Source organism: Haliotis rubra, unplaced genomic scaffold, assembly GCF_003918875.1.
Source record: "Haliotis rubra isolate DU_JTF1 unplaced genomic scaffold, ASM391887v1 Scf110, whole genome shotgun sequence".
Classification (NCBI taxonomy): domain Eukaryota; kingdom Metazoa; phylum Mollusca; class Gastropoda; order Lepetellida; family Haliotidae; genus Haliotis; species Haliotis rubra.
This window is the reverse complement of record NW_025765004.1, coordinates 480,842-495,224: the sequence shown is the minus strand read 5'-3', so window position 1 is coordinate 495,224 and position 14,383 is coordinate 480,842. Positions and strand designations below refer to the sequence as shown.

General features: G+C 43.2%; 1 protein-coding gene across 2 annotated transcripts; it reads right to left on the bottom strand.

The window, feature by feature from the left end:
* Positions 1 to 2,491: 2,491 nt before the first annotated feature.
* Positions 2,492 to 13,208, bottom strand: LOC124285996. 2 transcript variants are annotated; one of them, XM_046722315.1, is made up of 4 exons: positions 13,041 to 13,208; positions 9,442 to 9,556; positions 4,457 to 4,572; positions 2,492 to 3,914 (listed from the first exon to the last, which is right to left on the bottom strand). In XM_046722315.1, the coding sequence occupies exons 1-4, from the start codon at positions 13,069 to 13,071 to the stop codon at positions 3,838 to 3,840; spliced, it is 339 nt and encodes a 112-aa protein (XP_046578271.1). In that variant the 5' UTR covers positions 13,072 to 13,208; the 3' UTR covers positions 2,492 to 3,837. The 2 variants fall into 2 exon arrangements, with proteins under 2 accessions (XP_046578271.1, XP_046578278.1); XM_046722322.1 differs by lacking the exon at positions 13,041 to 13,208 and adding an exon at positions 12,671 to 12,790.
* Positions 13,209 to 14,383: the final 1,175 nt, after the last annotated feature.

Here is a 14,383-nt window from a genome sequence, read left to right as displayed (position 1 = left end):
CCCAGATTTCGCCCATCTACGAGAGGGGGGTGTTTGACAAGTTTGTGTGCGTTACATCCCTTTCCTTCTTTATATGACTATGGATATCAGTGTACGCTTGTAGGACCCAGGACGTATTATTTTCAGCAATACAAGCCCCTGTGGTGAAATAGACAAATGAAATTATATAAACAGATAATTTACTGTCATAACATATAAAAAGCTCGCGCCTGTGAGATATCAACAAAACATTAGAAAAATAGCTCACACCAAAGCCTTCACCGAGTATTCACCGGACAACCCGCTTCCAAGTTGCGCGAACCTATTTCACTGCGCACTTGCTATGAACGCAGCCAAACGCTGGGGGGAAATTAGTGAATCGTTTGAACTACGATTTCGCGCGTTTTTTTTCATCGAGTTATTTTTCAACTTTATAAGTTGAATTAGCATTTTTGATGATTTGTTTCGGTAAGTCCATACCGAAAGGTATCATAATCTGCAAAGTTGTGTTTTACGTTGCATGTGACCTTTAAATGAGTGGAGAAATATACTGCATAGTGAAGTGTACAGAAAGAGAACACATTTATGCAGTTACTACAGGATTTTGACTTTAATGCGTATTTTAGCCGATATCACGTTTTCTTGATGAGCCTGTCACAAGGAGTCACTGGAATACAGCTTGGTGATGTATTTTATGCATAGAGAGGAAAACTCGATCAAGTCCCCTGTGATCGGGGGAAAGTCAGTTGTACACGACAAAAAGCACTCAGTAAGTTCAGTTGGGTTTCATGTTGTGAAGTATTTTGGGGCGGGATCGTGACACGTGGTTGCCCTGGGCGTGGTCGATGACGTTGTGCTCGTAGGCTCTGTCATAACCTGACGATTTTTGAATTGTGACCGTTAACCTTCAGGCCACCTGACCTGTGGAGACGCCAGTATCAATACACCAAGCAACTCTTTTTCTCCCAACTGCTGATATACGTGGCATTGTGTAAAGTCAACAATTCAGTGCTGTTCAAACGTTAGGTGCGGATTTGGGACACAGTTGAATGATATGTCAATGTGTTGTGGAATCGTCACGTTTTCTTCATTTTCGCGCGATTTGCAGATGAAAATGTGTTTTCCAGCAAATGGTGTGTCACGGTGTGCACCACGATTACTTCAATCACAGTTTGGGTTCACAATTCGTTTTGCATATTCCATGATAAATGATAATTTGGTTATGCGTTTCTAATTGATTTCAGTACATTACAGGGGCGGATACAGCTTTTTGAGAAAGGGTGGGTGCACACTATTGAGAAAAGGAGGGGTGCACACATCATTTTTACCCGAGTGTCAATGGTCATTTAAGAAACTTTCAGCACAAAAGGAGGGGTGCGCACCCCTGCTCCCCACCTCTGGATCCGCCTATGCATTACATCTGGTGGACACACAATTTTCGATGACTTGGTTGACTGCGTTACGTCTGATTCCCGTTGTGTTGATCGATGCTTATGATATGGAACACTCGATTATTTACAGACCGCCTTCATACAGATCGAACTGGCGTTATCCAGGTGTGAACTGGTGAACAGATTATCCTGAGTCTCCGCGTCTACAAACTACAACTGGAAGAGGCATGCATCTTGTATGGACATGTGATGTTACTGTATTGTCAATACAACTATATTTGTATTGTACAGTACAAAATGTGGGTGAACATTGCCTGGTTTTATGTTCCCCATGTTTCTCACATGTTTCTCACATGTCAGCCTCACTTCCTACATGCAGAGAAGAGATTCTGGACACCAGACTCTCGTCCTTCAGCACGCCCATGTAAATCAGATAAGACTGAATGTCATCATTGATTCCGGCCCATTAAGGGAGTTTTCGGATCATTCTGTTGGACAAACGATGTGGAAGCCACTCTGTTTTTAAAAAGTCACTTGAAATGAACGGATTTAGTGTTATGATTCTCATAACCCGCAATGACAGCATTCCACATATATACCTAACTTGCCATCTTTGAACAGTTGCTAACTGAGGCGGCCTCATATCAACAACGAAATCAATTGATTTTGCAAGTTATCGAGCTGCAAAAACAGTTTACTGAAAATATATATTTGCCCCATACATATAGGTACATGTATTGCACGCCTTTGAACGAATCATGTGCTAATCTAAAATCAATGTCTATTTGCGTCCGAAGGGTCAAAATAACCATAAAACTAACCAAGCAGGTGCTATATGAATATAAATGGCTATATCAGTGTTAAAAACCATAGGTGTTCCGACAGTGTATGAAATAAGGCACGGGGGCTTGTATTGCTGAAAACAATACGTCCTGGATCGTACATTCGTTCACTGATAATCATATACATATAAAGAAGTATATATGTATATGGATATCAGTGAACGAATGTTTTTCGTTCGACACATTTTTCATGTGTTTTTTAAACAGTGTCTATTCCAATCACTTTTCGAGGGTGTGGTGCATTTAAACACTGTGTCAGATCAACGCCAAATGTAAGCATTTCCGTGAGTTAATCATTTTATTACCATTTGACACTTCATATAAAATTATACAAATCGCAAAACATAACAGAAATAATCTGCAATAAACAACCGTGACTCAACTGTCGCAAAAGGTGCAGTTCAGTTGTATTTCTGGACAGGAAACACTGTGTGACTACATCATAGGTCCGTACATCAGCGCCTGTCCAGCCCCGCACACAACGTCAATGGGGTTCAGTAGAGAGCCGACGGATATACCTTAGTCGTTAATCGTTATATTTTACGGACGGGACGATAAAATGACATATTTACAATAATGAAAGAAATATCCCATCAGTGTTATAGTTTGATTTCACTTTCTTTGTGCTGCAGGAACAGAAACAAATGATAGGGCCTCATCCCTATTTCAAGCTTTGAACAAATTCATTACTTCATTAACATCATTCTCATTTCAGCAGTATACGAAATTATACAATTATACCAAGATAGTGCTGTGTTGACCACACGTGGTGGGGGAGATAGTGGACTAAATTGTGACCACTCGAGAGAATGCTGTGGTACACACGGGAACGCTGGACTATACACGAGAATGCAGGGCGATTCAAGGCATGGTGGGCGACACAGGAGCATGTCGAGTATTTGATGACATGCGTACATGGTTGTTTACTTTGTCACGAGTCCTCTTGTTCATTCGGTGATAATCAAGTAGAAAAACTCAGTCGGCAGGCAGCCATGACCAACTCACTCGCTCACCAACTCACATGATTAAAGTGCTCTCCTGATTACATGATATAACTATGACATATTCATTATGATTATGATCGCAACATACGAGAAGCAAAGCACCTGTTGGGTTTTCAACAATAGTTCCAATGGTCCTTAGTTCGGATTAACACATATTTATGCTGAAATCAACACTATGTTAATATTATCTGTTTCTGTGAAGCCAAAAATCGCCTATAGCTCACAGATTGTATTGGAGCCTTGATATATCCTTTTACTAAACTTTATCCTGTATTTGTACCAGACAGTATGTGACCAAGTTCACATTCGACAGATGCGCCGTGAGGCTGTTGATCTGAAAGCGGGCCCATCTGCCGCCACTGAATTACTGTTGATGTCATCAGCGGTTGGTACCTTGAGAATGGTAATGGTAAACATTGTACCACCTTTTGCGGTGGAGCCGATTTCGCAGTTGGACCAGAAGTGAAATTTCGTCTTTTATACGTCTGCCTGTCGCGGTTCGGTGATTGTTCTGAAATGGTATTAGTAGGTTTGAGGGTTATCTACATATACTATCAAAGTCCATGAAGATTGCATAGCGGATTTTAAATAAACTGGCAGGAATGAACATGCAGTATGTTTCTACGGCCGGATGAAGACAGCGAGCAGGACAAGCAAGATGCTGGTGATGAGGGAACTTTTCACAAATGACGCCGAATCTGAAAAAGGACCATTAAAACATTTACTCTGAATATTAATTCAACGATACAACAAGAAAGTAGAACTGAAGTGTAAAAGGTCACGCTGTATCAACTGACGTCATGTATTACATTATGTCATATAATCAGTACGTGTGATTCAAGTCTGTTTATGATGTGTGAAGAATGAATGAATGAATGAATTGTTTATTAACGTGTCACGCATAAAATTACAAGGTATACACACAATAAATATACAAAGATAAAATAGATTATGCAGGGCCTCAATAGGCCGAAGAGACACGGTATAAAACTGTAAAATATAACTTATTTCAAGAAGATAAAATAACCGTACAGTACAATGTATATATAAGGTACATAAAATTGTAAAAATATTTAATAAAATAATGACTAGATAGAATTAGTTGAAATATTGACTTGTAGAAAGTCAAACGACACAACACGTACGTACACATACGCAGGTACACATGCACATGCAACCACACACAAGGTAAACGGTTGAAGTTGGTATATATTTGGTGTATATATAAGGATCTGCTTACCACACTTGGGGTATTTGCCCTCGGCAGTGTCGATGTCATTCTGGACCCACTCTTTCTGGTCTGAAGTACATGATCCCTTGACGTTCACCAGACAGTCTATCTTTTGTCGGAGGAACCTGCGGATACAGAGGATAATGTAACAGTTTGATACGGGCAGTCAGATCTCTTCTACATGTATTTACACAGGAAGACTGACGTGTATCACCACAACACTGGCAGTCAACCTTCCCGTATATGTATTTACACAGGGAGGCTGACGTGTATCACCACAACACTGGCAGTCAACCTTCATCTATATGTATTTACATAGGGAGACTGACGTGTATCACCACAACACTGGCAGTCAACCTTCCCCTATATGTATTTACACAGGGAGACTGACGTGTATCACCACAACACAGGCAGTCAACCTTCCCCTATATGTATTTACACAGGAAGACTGACGTGTATCACCACAACACTGGCAGTCAACCTTCCCCTATATGTATTTACACAGGGAGACTGACGTGTATCACCACAACACTGGCAGTCAACCTTCACCTATATGTATTTACACAGGAGACTGACGTGTATCACCACAACACTGGCAGTCAACACAGGAGACACGTGTATCAACACTGGCAGTCAACCTTCCCCTATATGTATTTACACAGGGAGACTGACGTGTATCACCACAACACTGGCAGTCAACCTTCCCCTATGTATTTACACAGGCAGTCAACCTTCCCCTAGACTGACGTGTATCACCACAACACTGGCAGTCAACCTTCCCCTATATGTATTTACACAGGGAGACTGACGTGTATCACCACAACACTGGCAGTCAACCTTCCCTATATGTATTTACACAGGAGACTGACGTATCACCACAACACTGGCAGTCAACCTTCCCGTATATGTATTTACACAGGAGACTGACGTGTATCACCACCACTGGCAGTCAACACTGGCAGTCAACCTTCCCTTCCCTATATGTATTTACACAGGGAGACTGACGTGTATCACCACAACACTGGCAGTCAACCTTCCCCTATATGTATTTACACAGGAGACTGACGTGTATCACCACAACACTGGCAGTCAACCTTCCCTATATGTATTTACACAGGAGACTGACGTGTATCACCACAACACTGGCAGTCAACCTTCCCCTATATGTATTTACACAGGGAGACTGACGTGTATCACCACAACACTGGCAGTCAACCTTCCCCTATATGTATTTACACAGGAGACTGACGTGTATCACCACAACACTGGCAGTCAACCTTCCCCTATATGTATTTACACAGGGAGACTGACGTGTATCACCACAACACTGGCAGTCAACCTTCCCCTATATGTATTTACACAGGAGACTGACGTGTATCACCACAACACTGGCAGTCAACCTTCCCCTATATGTATTTACACAGGGAGACTGACGTGTATCACCACAACACTGGCAGTCAACCTTCCCTATATGTATTTACACAGGAGACTGACGTGGCAGTCATCACCTGACAACACTGGCAGTCAACCTTCCCCTATATGTATTTACACAGGGCAGACTGACGTGTATCACCACAACACTGGCAGTCAACCTTCCCCTATATGTATTTACACAGGGAGACTGACGTGTATCACCACAACACTGGCAGTCAACCTTCCCCTATATGTATTTACACAGGGAGACTGACGTGTATCACCACAACACTGGCAGTCAACCTTCCCCTATATGTATTTACACAGGGAGACTGACGTGTATCACCACAACACTGGCAGTCAACCTTCCCCTATATGTATTTACACAGGGAGACTGACGTGTATCACCACAACACTGGCAGTCAACCTTCCCCTATATGTATTTACACAGGAGACTGACGTGTATCACCACAACACTGGCAGTCAACCTTCCCCTATATGTATTTACACAGGAGACTGACGTGTATCACCACAACACTGGCAGTCAACCTTCCCCTATATTTACACAGTATTTACACAGGATTTAGACTGACGTGTATCACCACAACACTGGCAGTCAACCTTCCCTATATGTATTTACACAGGGAGACTGACGTGTATCACCACAACACTGGCAGTCAACCTTCCCTATATGTATTTACACAGGAGACTGACGTGTATCACCACAACACTGGCAGTCAACCTTCCCTATATGTATTTACACAGGAGACTGACGTGTATCACCACAACACTGGCAGTCAACCTTCCCCTATGTATTTACACAGGAGACTGACGTGTATCACCACAACACTGGCAGTCAACCTTCCCCTATATGTATTTACACACAACACAGGCAGGAGACTGACGTGTATCACCACAACACTGGCAGTCAACCTTCCCTATATGTATTTACACAGGGAGACTGACGTGTATCACCACAACACTGGCAGTCAACCTTCCCTATATATGTATTTACACAGGAGACTGACGTGTATCACCACAACACTGGCAGTCAACCTTCCCTATATGTATTTACACAGGAGACTGACGTATCACCACAACACTGGCAGTCAACCTTCCCTATATGTATTTACACAGGAGACTGACGTGTATCACCACAACACTGGCAGTCAACCTTCCCCTATATGTATTTACACAGGAGACTGACGTGTATCACCACAACACTGGCAGTCAACCTTCCCTATATGTATTTACACAGGAGACTGACGTGTATCACCACAACACTGGCAGTCAACCTTCCCCTATATGTATTTACACAGGGAGACTGACGTGTATCACCACAACACTGGCAGTCAACCTTCACCACAACACTATCAACCTTCCTATATTTTACACAGGAGACTGACGTGTATCACCACACAACACAACCTGGCAGTCAACCTTCCCTATATGTATTTACACAGGAGACTGACGTGTATCACCACAACACTGGCAGTCAACCTTCCCCTATATGTATTTACACAGGAGACTGACGTGTATCACCACAACACTGGCAGTCAACCTTCCCCTATATGTATTTACACAGGAGACTGACGTGTATCACCACAACACTGGCAGTCAACCTTCCCCTATATGTATTTACACAGGAGACTGACGTGTATCACCACAACACTGGCAGTCAACCTTCCCCTATATGTATTTACACAGGAGACTGACGTGTATCACCACAACACTGGCAGTCAACCTTCCCCTATATGTATTTACACAGGGAGACTGACGTGTATCACCACAACACTGGCAGTCAACCTTCCCCTATATGTATTTACACAGGAGACTGACGTGTATCACCACAACACTGGCAGTCAACCTTCCCCTATATGTATTTACACAGGGAGACTGACGTGTATCACCACAACACAGGCAGTCAACCTTCCCTATATGCAGTCAACCTTCCCACAACATATGTATTTGGCAGTCAACCTTCCCCTATATGTATTTACACAGACTGACGTGTATCACCACAACACTGGCAGTCAACCTTCCCCTATATGTATTTACACAGGAGACTGACGTGTATCACCACAACACTGGCAGTCAACCTTCCCCTATATGTATTTACACAGGGAGACTGACGTGTATCACCACAACACTGGCAGTCAACCTTCCCCTATATGTATTTACACAGGAGACTGACGTGTATCACCACAACACTGGCAGTCAACCTTCCCCTATATGTATTTACACAGGAGACTGACGTGTATCACCACAACACTGGCAGTCAACCTTCCCCTATATGTATTTACACAGGGAGACTGACGTGTATCACCACAACACTGGCAGTCAACCTTCCCCTATATGTATTTACACAGGGAGACTGACGTGTATCACCACAACACTGGCAGTCAACCTTCCCTATATGTGTATCACCATTTATATGTATTTACAGGGAGACTGACGTGTATCACCACAACACTGGCAGTCAACCTTCCCTATATGTATTTACACAGGAGACTGACGTGTATCACCACAACACTGGCAGTCAACCTTCCCCTATATGTATTTACACAGGAGACTGACGTGTATCACCACAACACTGGCAGTCAACCTTCCCCTATATGTATTTACACAGGAGACTGACGTGTATCACCACAACACTGGCAGTCAACCTTCCCCTATATGTATTTACACAGGGAGACTGACGTGTATCACCACAACACTGGCAGTCAACCTTCCCCTATATGTATTTACACAGGGAGACTGACGTGTATCACCACAACACTGGCAGTCAACCTTCCCTATATGTATTTACACAGGTGTATCACCACAACACTGGCAGTCAACCTTCCCTAGACTGACGTGTATCACCACAACACTGGCAGTCAACCTTCCCTATATGTATTTACACAGGAGACTGACGTGTATCACCACAACACTGGCAGTCAACCTTCCCCTATATGTATTTACACAGGAGACTGACGTGTATCACCACAACACTGGCAGTCAACCTTCCCTATATATGTATTTACACAGGAGACTGACGTGTATCACCACAACACTGGCAGTCAACCTTCCCCTATATGTATTTACACAGGAGACTGACGTGTATCACCACAACACTGTGTCAACCTTCACCCACAACACTGGCATATGTATTTACACAGGAAGACTGACGTGTATCACCACAACATTGGCAGTCAACCTTCCCCTATATGTATTTACACAGGGAGACTGACGTGTATCACCACAACACTGGCAGTCAACCTTCCCCTATATGTATTTACACAGGGAGACTGACGTGGATCACCACAACACAGGCAGTCAACCTTCCCGTATATGTATTTACACAGGAAGACTGACGTGTATCACCACAACACAGGCAGTCAACCTTGTCCCGTATGAACAAATGGACACTCAACCATCGCCCCATGTGTATCTTCACAGACATGTAACATGTCGTGTATGCTTTATCGCAACAATATTAACACAGTGGCGTTCATCAATAACTCTGACACACTCTCACACTCATTCCAGCACACTGACATAGGCTGAGGTGCATTGATACCCCGACACGTAGGTCCTACCAGCAGAACATTCCCTCGTCAATTCCTTTTCGTGAAACTTCTCTGGAGAACACATCATTACAATCCTTTGCCTTGATACACTGCGACACCCCGCGGACCGTGGTCAAGGTGGCCACTGAAATATACACATCATATGACTGTAGGTAACTGGCCGCTGCCATAGTCGGACAGACTTTAAAAATAGGGCTGTTTGGGGGTCGTTGTTTTTGTAAAATCAGTACTGAGGTTTCTGCATGCTCACAAGCCAAACGTCCATACTCTGTGTGAGTGAATGAGATTTTACAACTATTTGACGAAGCCAGTTTAACTGGCGAAGTGGATGTCAACCCCTTTAATGAGACCCACGAGCACCAGTATGGTTCTGACAGATCGGTCAACTCCCATCTGTGAGAACTCCCATTTGTGATCGCCAGAAAGGCATACTTAGATTCGGGCTATTATAATGCTGTGGCGGCGCAAAGCAGTATGTATAGTTCCGCTTGCCCATGGTGGGATGCTTGTCGATAGAGGCGACGAACGGGATCGGGTGGTCGGGCTCGCTGACTTGGTTTACACATGTCATCGTATCCTAATCGCGTACATCGATGCTCATGATGTTGGTCACTGGATTGTCCGGTCCAGACTTGATTATTTACAGACCGACGCCATATAGCTGGAATATTGCTGAGTATGGCGTTAAACACCAACCATCCATAATGGAACTACCGGTTCTACACAGTCCGCTACTACGGGAATCGAACTAAATGTACATACTGAGAGACAGGCATGCCCCTGCTTAACCTGTGGTCCTGTTTGCTCTGGATCATCAAGCTGGTTGCACATCAACGTGACCTCAAGAATAAGTAGCATTCTGCAGCATGTGTAGCCTCGAAATAGGCGTGTAGCATAGTTTGGAATGTGCCAGTATTGACCAGTTTGGACCTCGGCCAGCAGATCGGCGGGCGCTGTTCACGTGGTCGAATGACACGTATCTCACTGATGTTATTTGAACAGCACTGGGCTTGTAGAAAGTTACTAAACTTTAACAATCTGTGTCGCCAGTGACGGACATTGTTTCAAGTGTATCGATACAGACCATGGCCCGGCCTCCGTGGCGAGTATTCCGTAACTCCACACTTGTGCGTGTTTTTAACAAGTATGGATTTTTCTGTAACAACGGCAGTCTCTGTTGTATGTTAAATGACAGACGGCGCCTTTCATCTCGAATGCAAAAAGGAAGGAATTGTAGTGTCATTGGGCAATATATAAGCATTATGACATATGTCTGTATACAATCGCGTTTTGGAAAGACAATCCAGTGATTGGCATCACGAGCTGTACAGTTGGGATACGAGGACAATCGCCCCAGTCAACGAGCCTGACCACCCGATCCAAGAACACACCTGTAATAACAAGCACTGCATGGTTGGTGTACCCCTGGATTCTTACCCAGAAAACACACACGATAGCTTCACATTGTCACACAAATATGTCACCGCACCCATACAACTGTTACACGGTATAATAATGAAGTATGCAATATTAGTATTATAAGGCCATTCCTCTATATAACGTTACTGACACACACAAACTAACACAGGCGTCCTCCAAATATCGCATACCTGAACACTGTTATCATGCTTATAGGGACCCTTCATAATTTATGGCTAGGGGGGGTGATGATGATTTTTTTTATTTTTGATTTATTTTTATTTTATTTTTTGGGGGGGTACCCATTTTGTTCTGGTGAGGTAGGGGGTCATCAATTTGTACACATGTACTAGGGGGGGGCATCAATTTTGTACACAACATTATTAAATAATTATGCTTAAAAAATTGGGAAGGGGAGTGGGGGTCATTAATTTGTACATGACATGCAGGGGGGGCACTTACTTTGTACATAAATTTTAGGGGGGGTCACTCACATTGTACATGCTTCTCCATAAAAATCATCATCACACCACACACACACACACACACCCTAGCCATAAATTATGAACGGTCCCTTAGACTGTACACTATACATTCCATACATATATATTACTAACATCGTATAAATTAGTGTGTGTGGTAGTTTCGTTTTATACTGCCTGTATACCTCAGTATTACGAGTGCATCCACTTGGACCTATATAGGCGTTCATATGAATGGCGCCATTATTTATTAGCTCTCCACTCTGGCGCAGACATTTTTATCTAATCGTGGACGGTGAGAGTTTCTTTTTTCAAACCCTGATTGTACAAACTACCCTGCCTTACTCTGTCCGCCCCGTTGGAAGGTCTCTTAAATCATAAAACATATGAAATGATAAATGTCACAGTCGGCAATTAAAGCACTTCACCTCAACAACTTTAGCTCGCGTATTTATAAGCTGACCTGCGGCAATAGGTGTGGCTAAAATTGATCGATCTTATGGTGAGGTTTGTCACGCTCTACCAGCGTTATAACGAGGGGATATGTGTCTGGGGCGTTGCTAGGAGACTGAAGACGTGAAAATGTACATTTTCCATCACGTCCACAGGTGTCTCTAGACTTAATATATTATATCCAAATTAAAGGCTTTCGTCATAATTCCTGTTGAGTTTTAGGACATATTTCTATAACCTCATACAGCATCGATCGGAACATTATCGATGTCATAGATAAATATATGATAATACATCTATATGTCACGACTGTCGTGATTGAGCCATGATTCGCAGCTGATTTATGTTCAGTCAATATGAAACAGGAAGCGATAATTGTTAGGTTAATGTGCCAATGTTTCAGAAACAGGGCGGGCGTATCGTAGAGGACTCGGGACGCGTGTTGATCCCGCCTGGATTACCGACAACTAGTAGTATTTAAAAACACAGACTTGTTTTCGTCATATTCAGATCTTCACTGTTCCGAGGACATTTGACAGCGTCGACTCATCGCTGTACCTGTTATTCATGACGTATCACGTGACTAGGAAGTGTACATTCGCTGACAGATGATACGCCCAGTATAATGACGATAAATTATTGCTAAAAATAACAGCTTATGTAAATGACCCAAACGGCCATGTTTAATCAGAGCAGGGACTGTTAACTAGTCTAGGCAATATAAAGAAGTAAACAGCATTCTCTTGTTTGGACCAAGTTACTGTAAGTGTTGGCTGCGATGTTTGGTTGGTATATTCATACATGGTCCCAACCAAACATCGCAGCCAACACTAAACTTCCTTGTTACGAAAGGTTGTTTCATCCAGTAAATATGCATAACGTACGTGTTTGAGACAACCACAAGTGACACATGCTTTCGGTTAATCCATGCTAGGCTAGTCAGGACCGTGTTCAGTGAAGATTAACAACTCGGACCAACACATTGGAAGGGCATAGGCAGTTAGCTGTTTTTTCTACCACCTGGTTACATCTGATATGAAGTCTGTCTCAGGTCATCAGCCATTATAGAAATGCATATCTGAATAACACCGTTTTTAAAAAGCTAAACAACAATGCCACCTGCCGCTACACTTGGCTACACAACTCACGTACGGACAGGTAAACAAGGAGTGAGTCAGGACTGTTTATAGTAGTATTTATACAAAACCGAACCGAGAAAAGGATGTGATCATCGTCAGATGCAAGATAGCTTACCTAAACACAGTAGTGCCAAAACGTATTTCATTTTGAGGTATGAATAAAGAAGCAATCCTCCGACGTCCCGCGAGTGTTGCACGACCTCCTTGTCCGAGCGGTATCTGTCGTCTGCGCCAGGTACGCAGCGTGTCCCACTTACTGATTGCCGTATATACTCTGTACAGCGTTACCCGCGAGCAGGTGGACGTCTGGGCCTATTGGATTAGGATCACTAGCACCTTCAGGTTCCCGTCCATGAACTTTTCAATTCATAGCCTGAGGCTTAATTCGGCGTATGTTTATGCTCCGCAGTGTCGCAACACTGTCCGTATGGACTTACTGATTCATATTGATTGTGGATAGCAATAACCTGCGTGATATTCTCGATGTCGCTGTCCCCTGGGCCCACCCGCTCGTCACTATATGGCTGAATAAATGCCGATGTGACGTAAAGCCCAACTTAACTCAACCCTGGGCCCACTCGCACAAATTGACTTCAGCTAAGATTCCATAATGCCAATATATATACTGCATTGGCGGATCCGGTGTTTGCTTTTTTTCTTTGTGTGTGTGTGTGTGTGTGTGTGTGCGTGTGCGTGTGCGTGTGCGTGCGCGATGCGGCTGTTAGAATTCCTGTTGACTGCTGTCTGAGTGTCGTGTCGTACATTTTCATACAGCTACGAGATGCCCAGTGCAAACTCGTATCCACATCATATCAACTGAAATATAAGCAAGTATAGCTTTTAAAAGACAGTATACACACACACACACACACACACACACACAGTATACACGCACGCACACACACACACATACACGCATACATACATACATACATACATACATACATACACACATACATACATACACACATACATACATACACATACATACATACACACACACACACACGCACACATACATACATACATACATACAGATATATGTATGCTCTGGAGTTTTGCGCTGGTATGGAAGGAACATTTTGACTCAATTGAGTGTGTATGATTTTACGCCGCTTTCAGCAATATTCCAGCAATATCACGGCGGGGGACACCAGAAAAGGGCTTCACACATTGTACCTATGTGAGGAATCGAACCCGGGTTTTCGGCGTGACGAGCCTACGCTTAAACCACCAGGTTAACACGAGGTCAGGAGGGGTCTGGGTAGACTAACATCTACTCTCTGAAATGAACATATTATACAGAAAAAAACAGTCCCAAAATCTTAATCATGAAATATAATAAAAAGGAGCCCAGAGACTTTCTTCATTTTTAGAAATTTCCTGAACTCTCCACATAAACTAGACTTGCATGGGCGTTCTTGGATAAATTTGTTTCGGGGTCTGTATGACAAACAT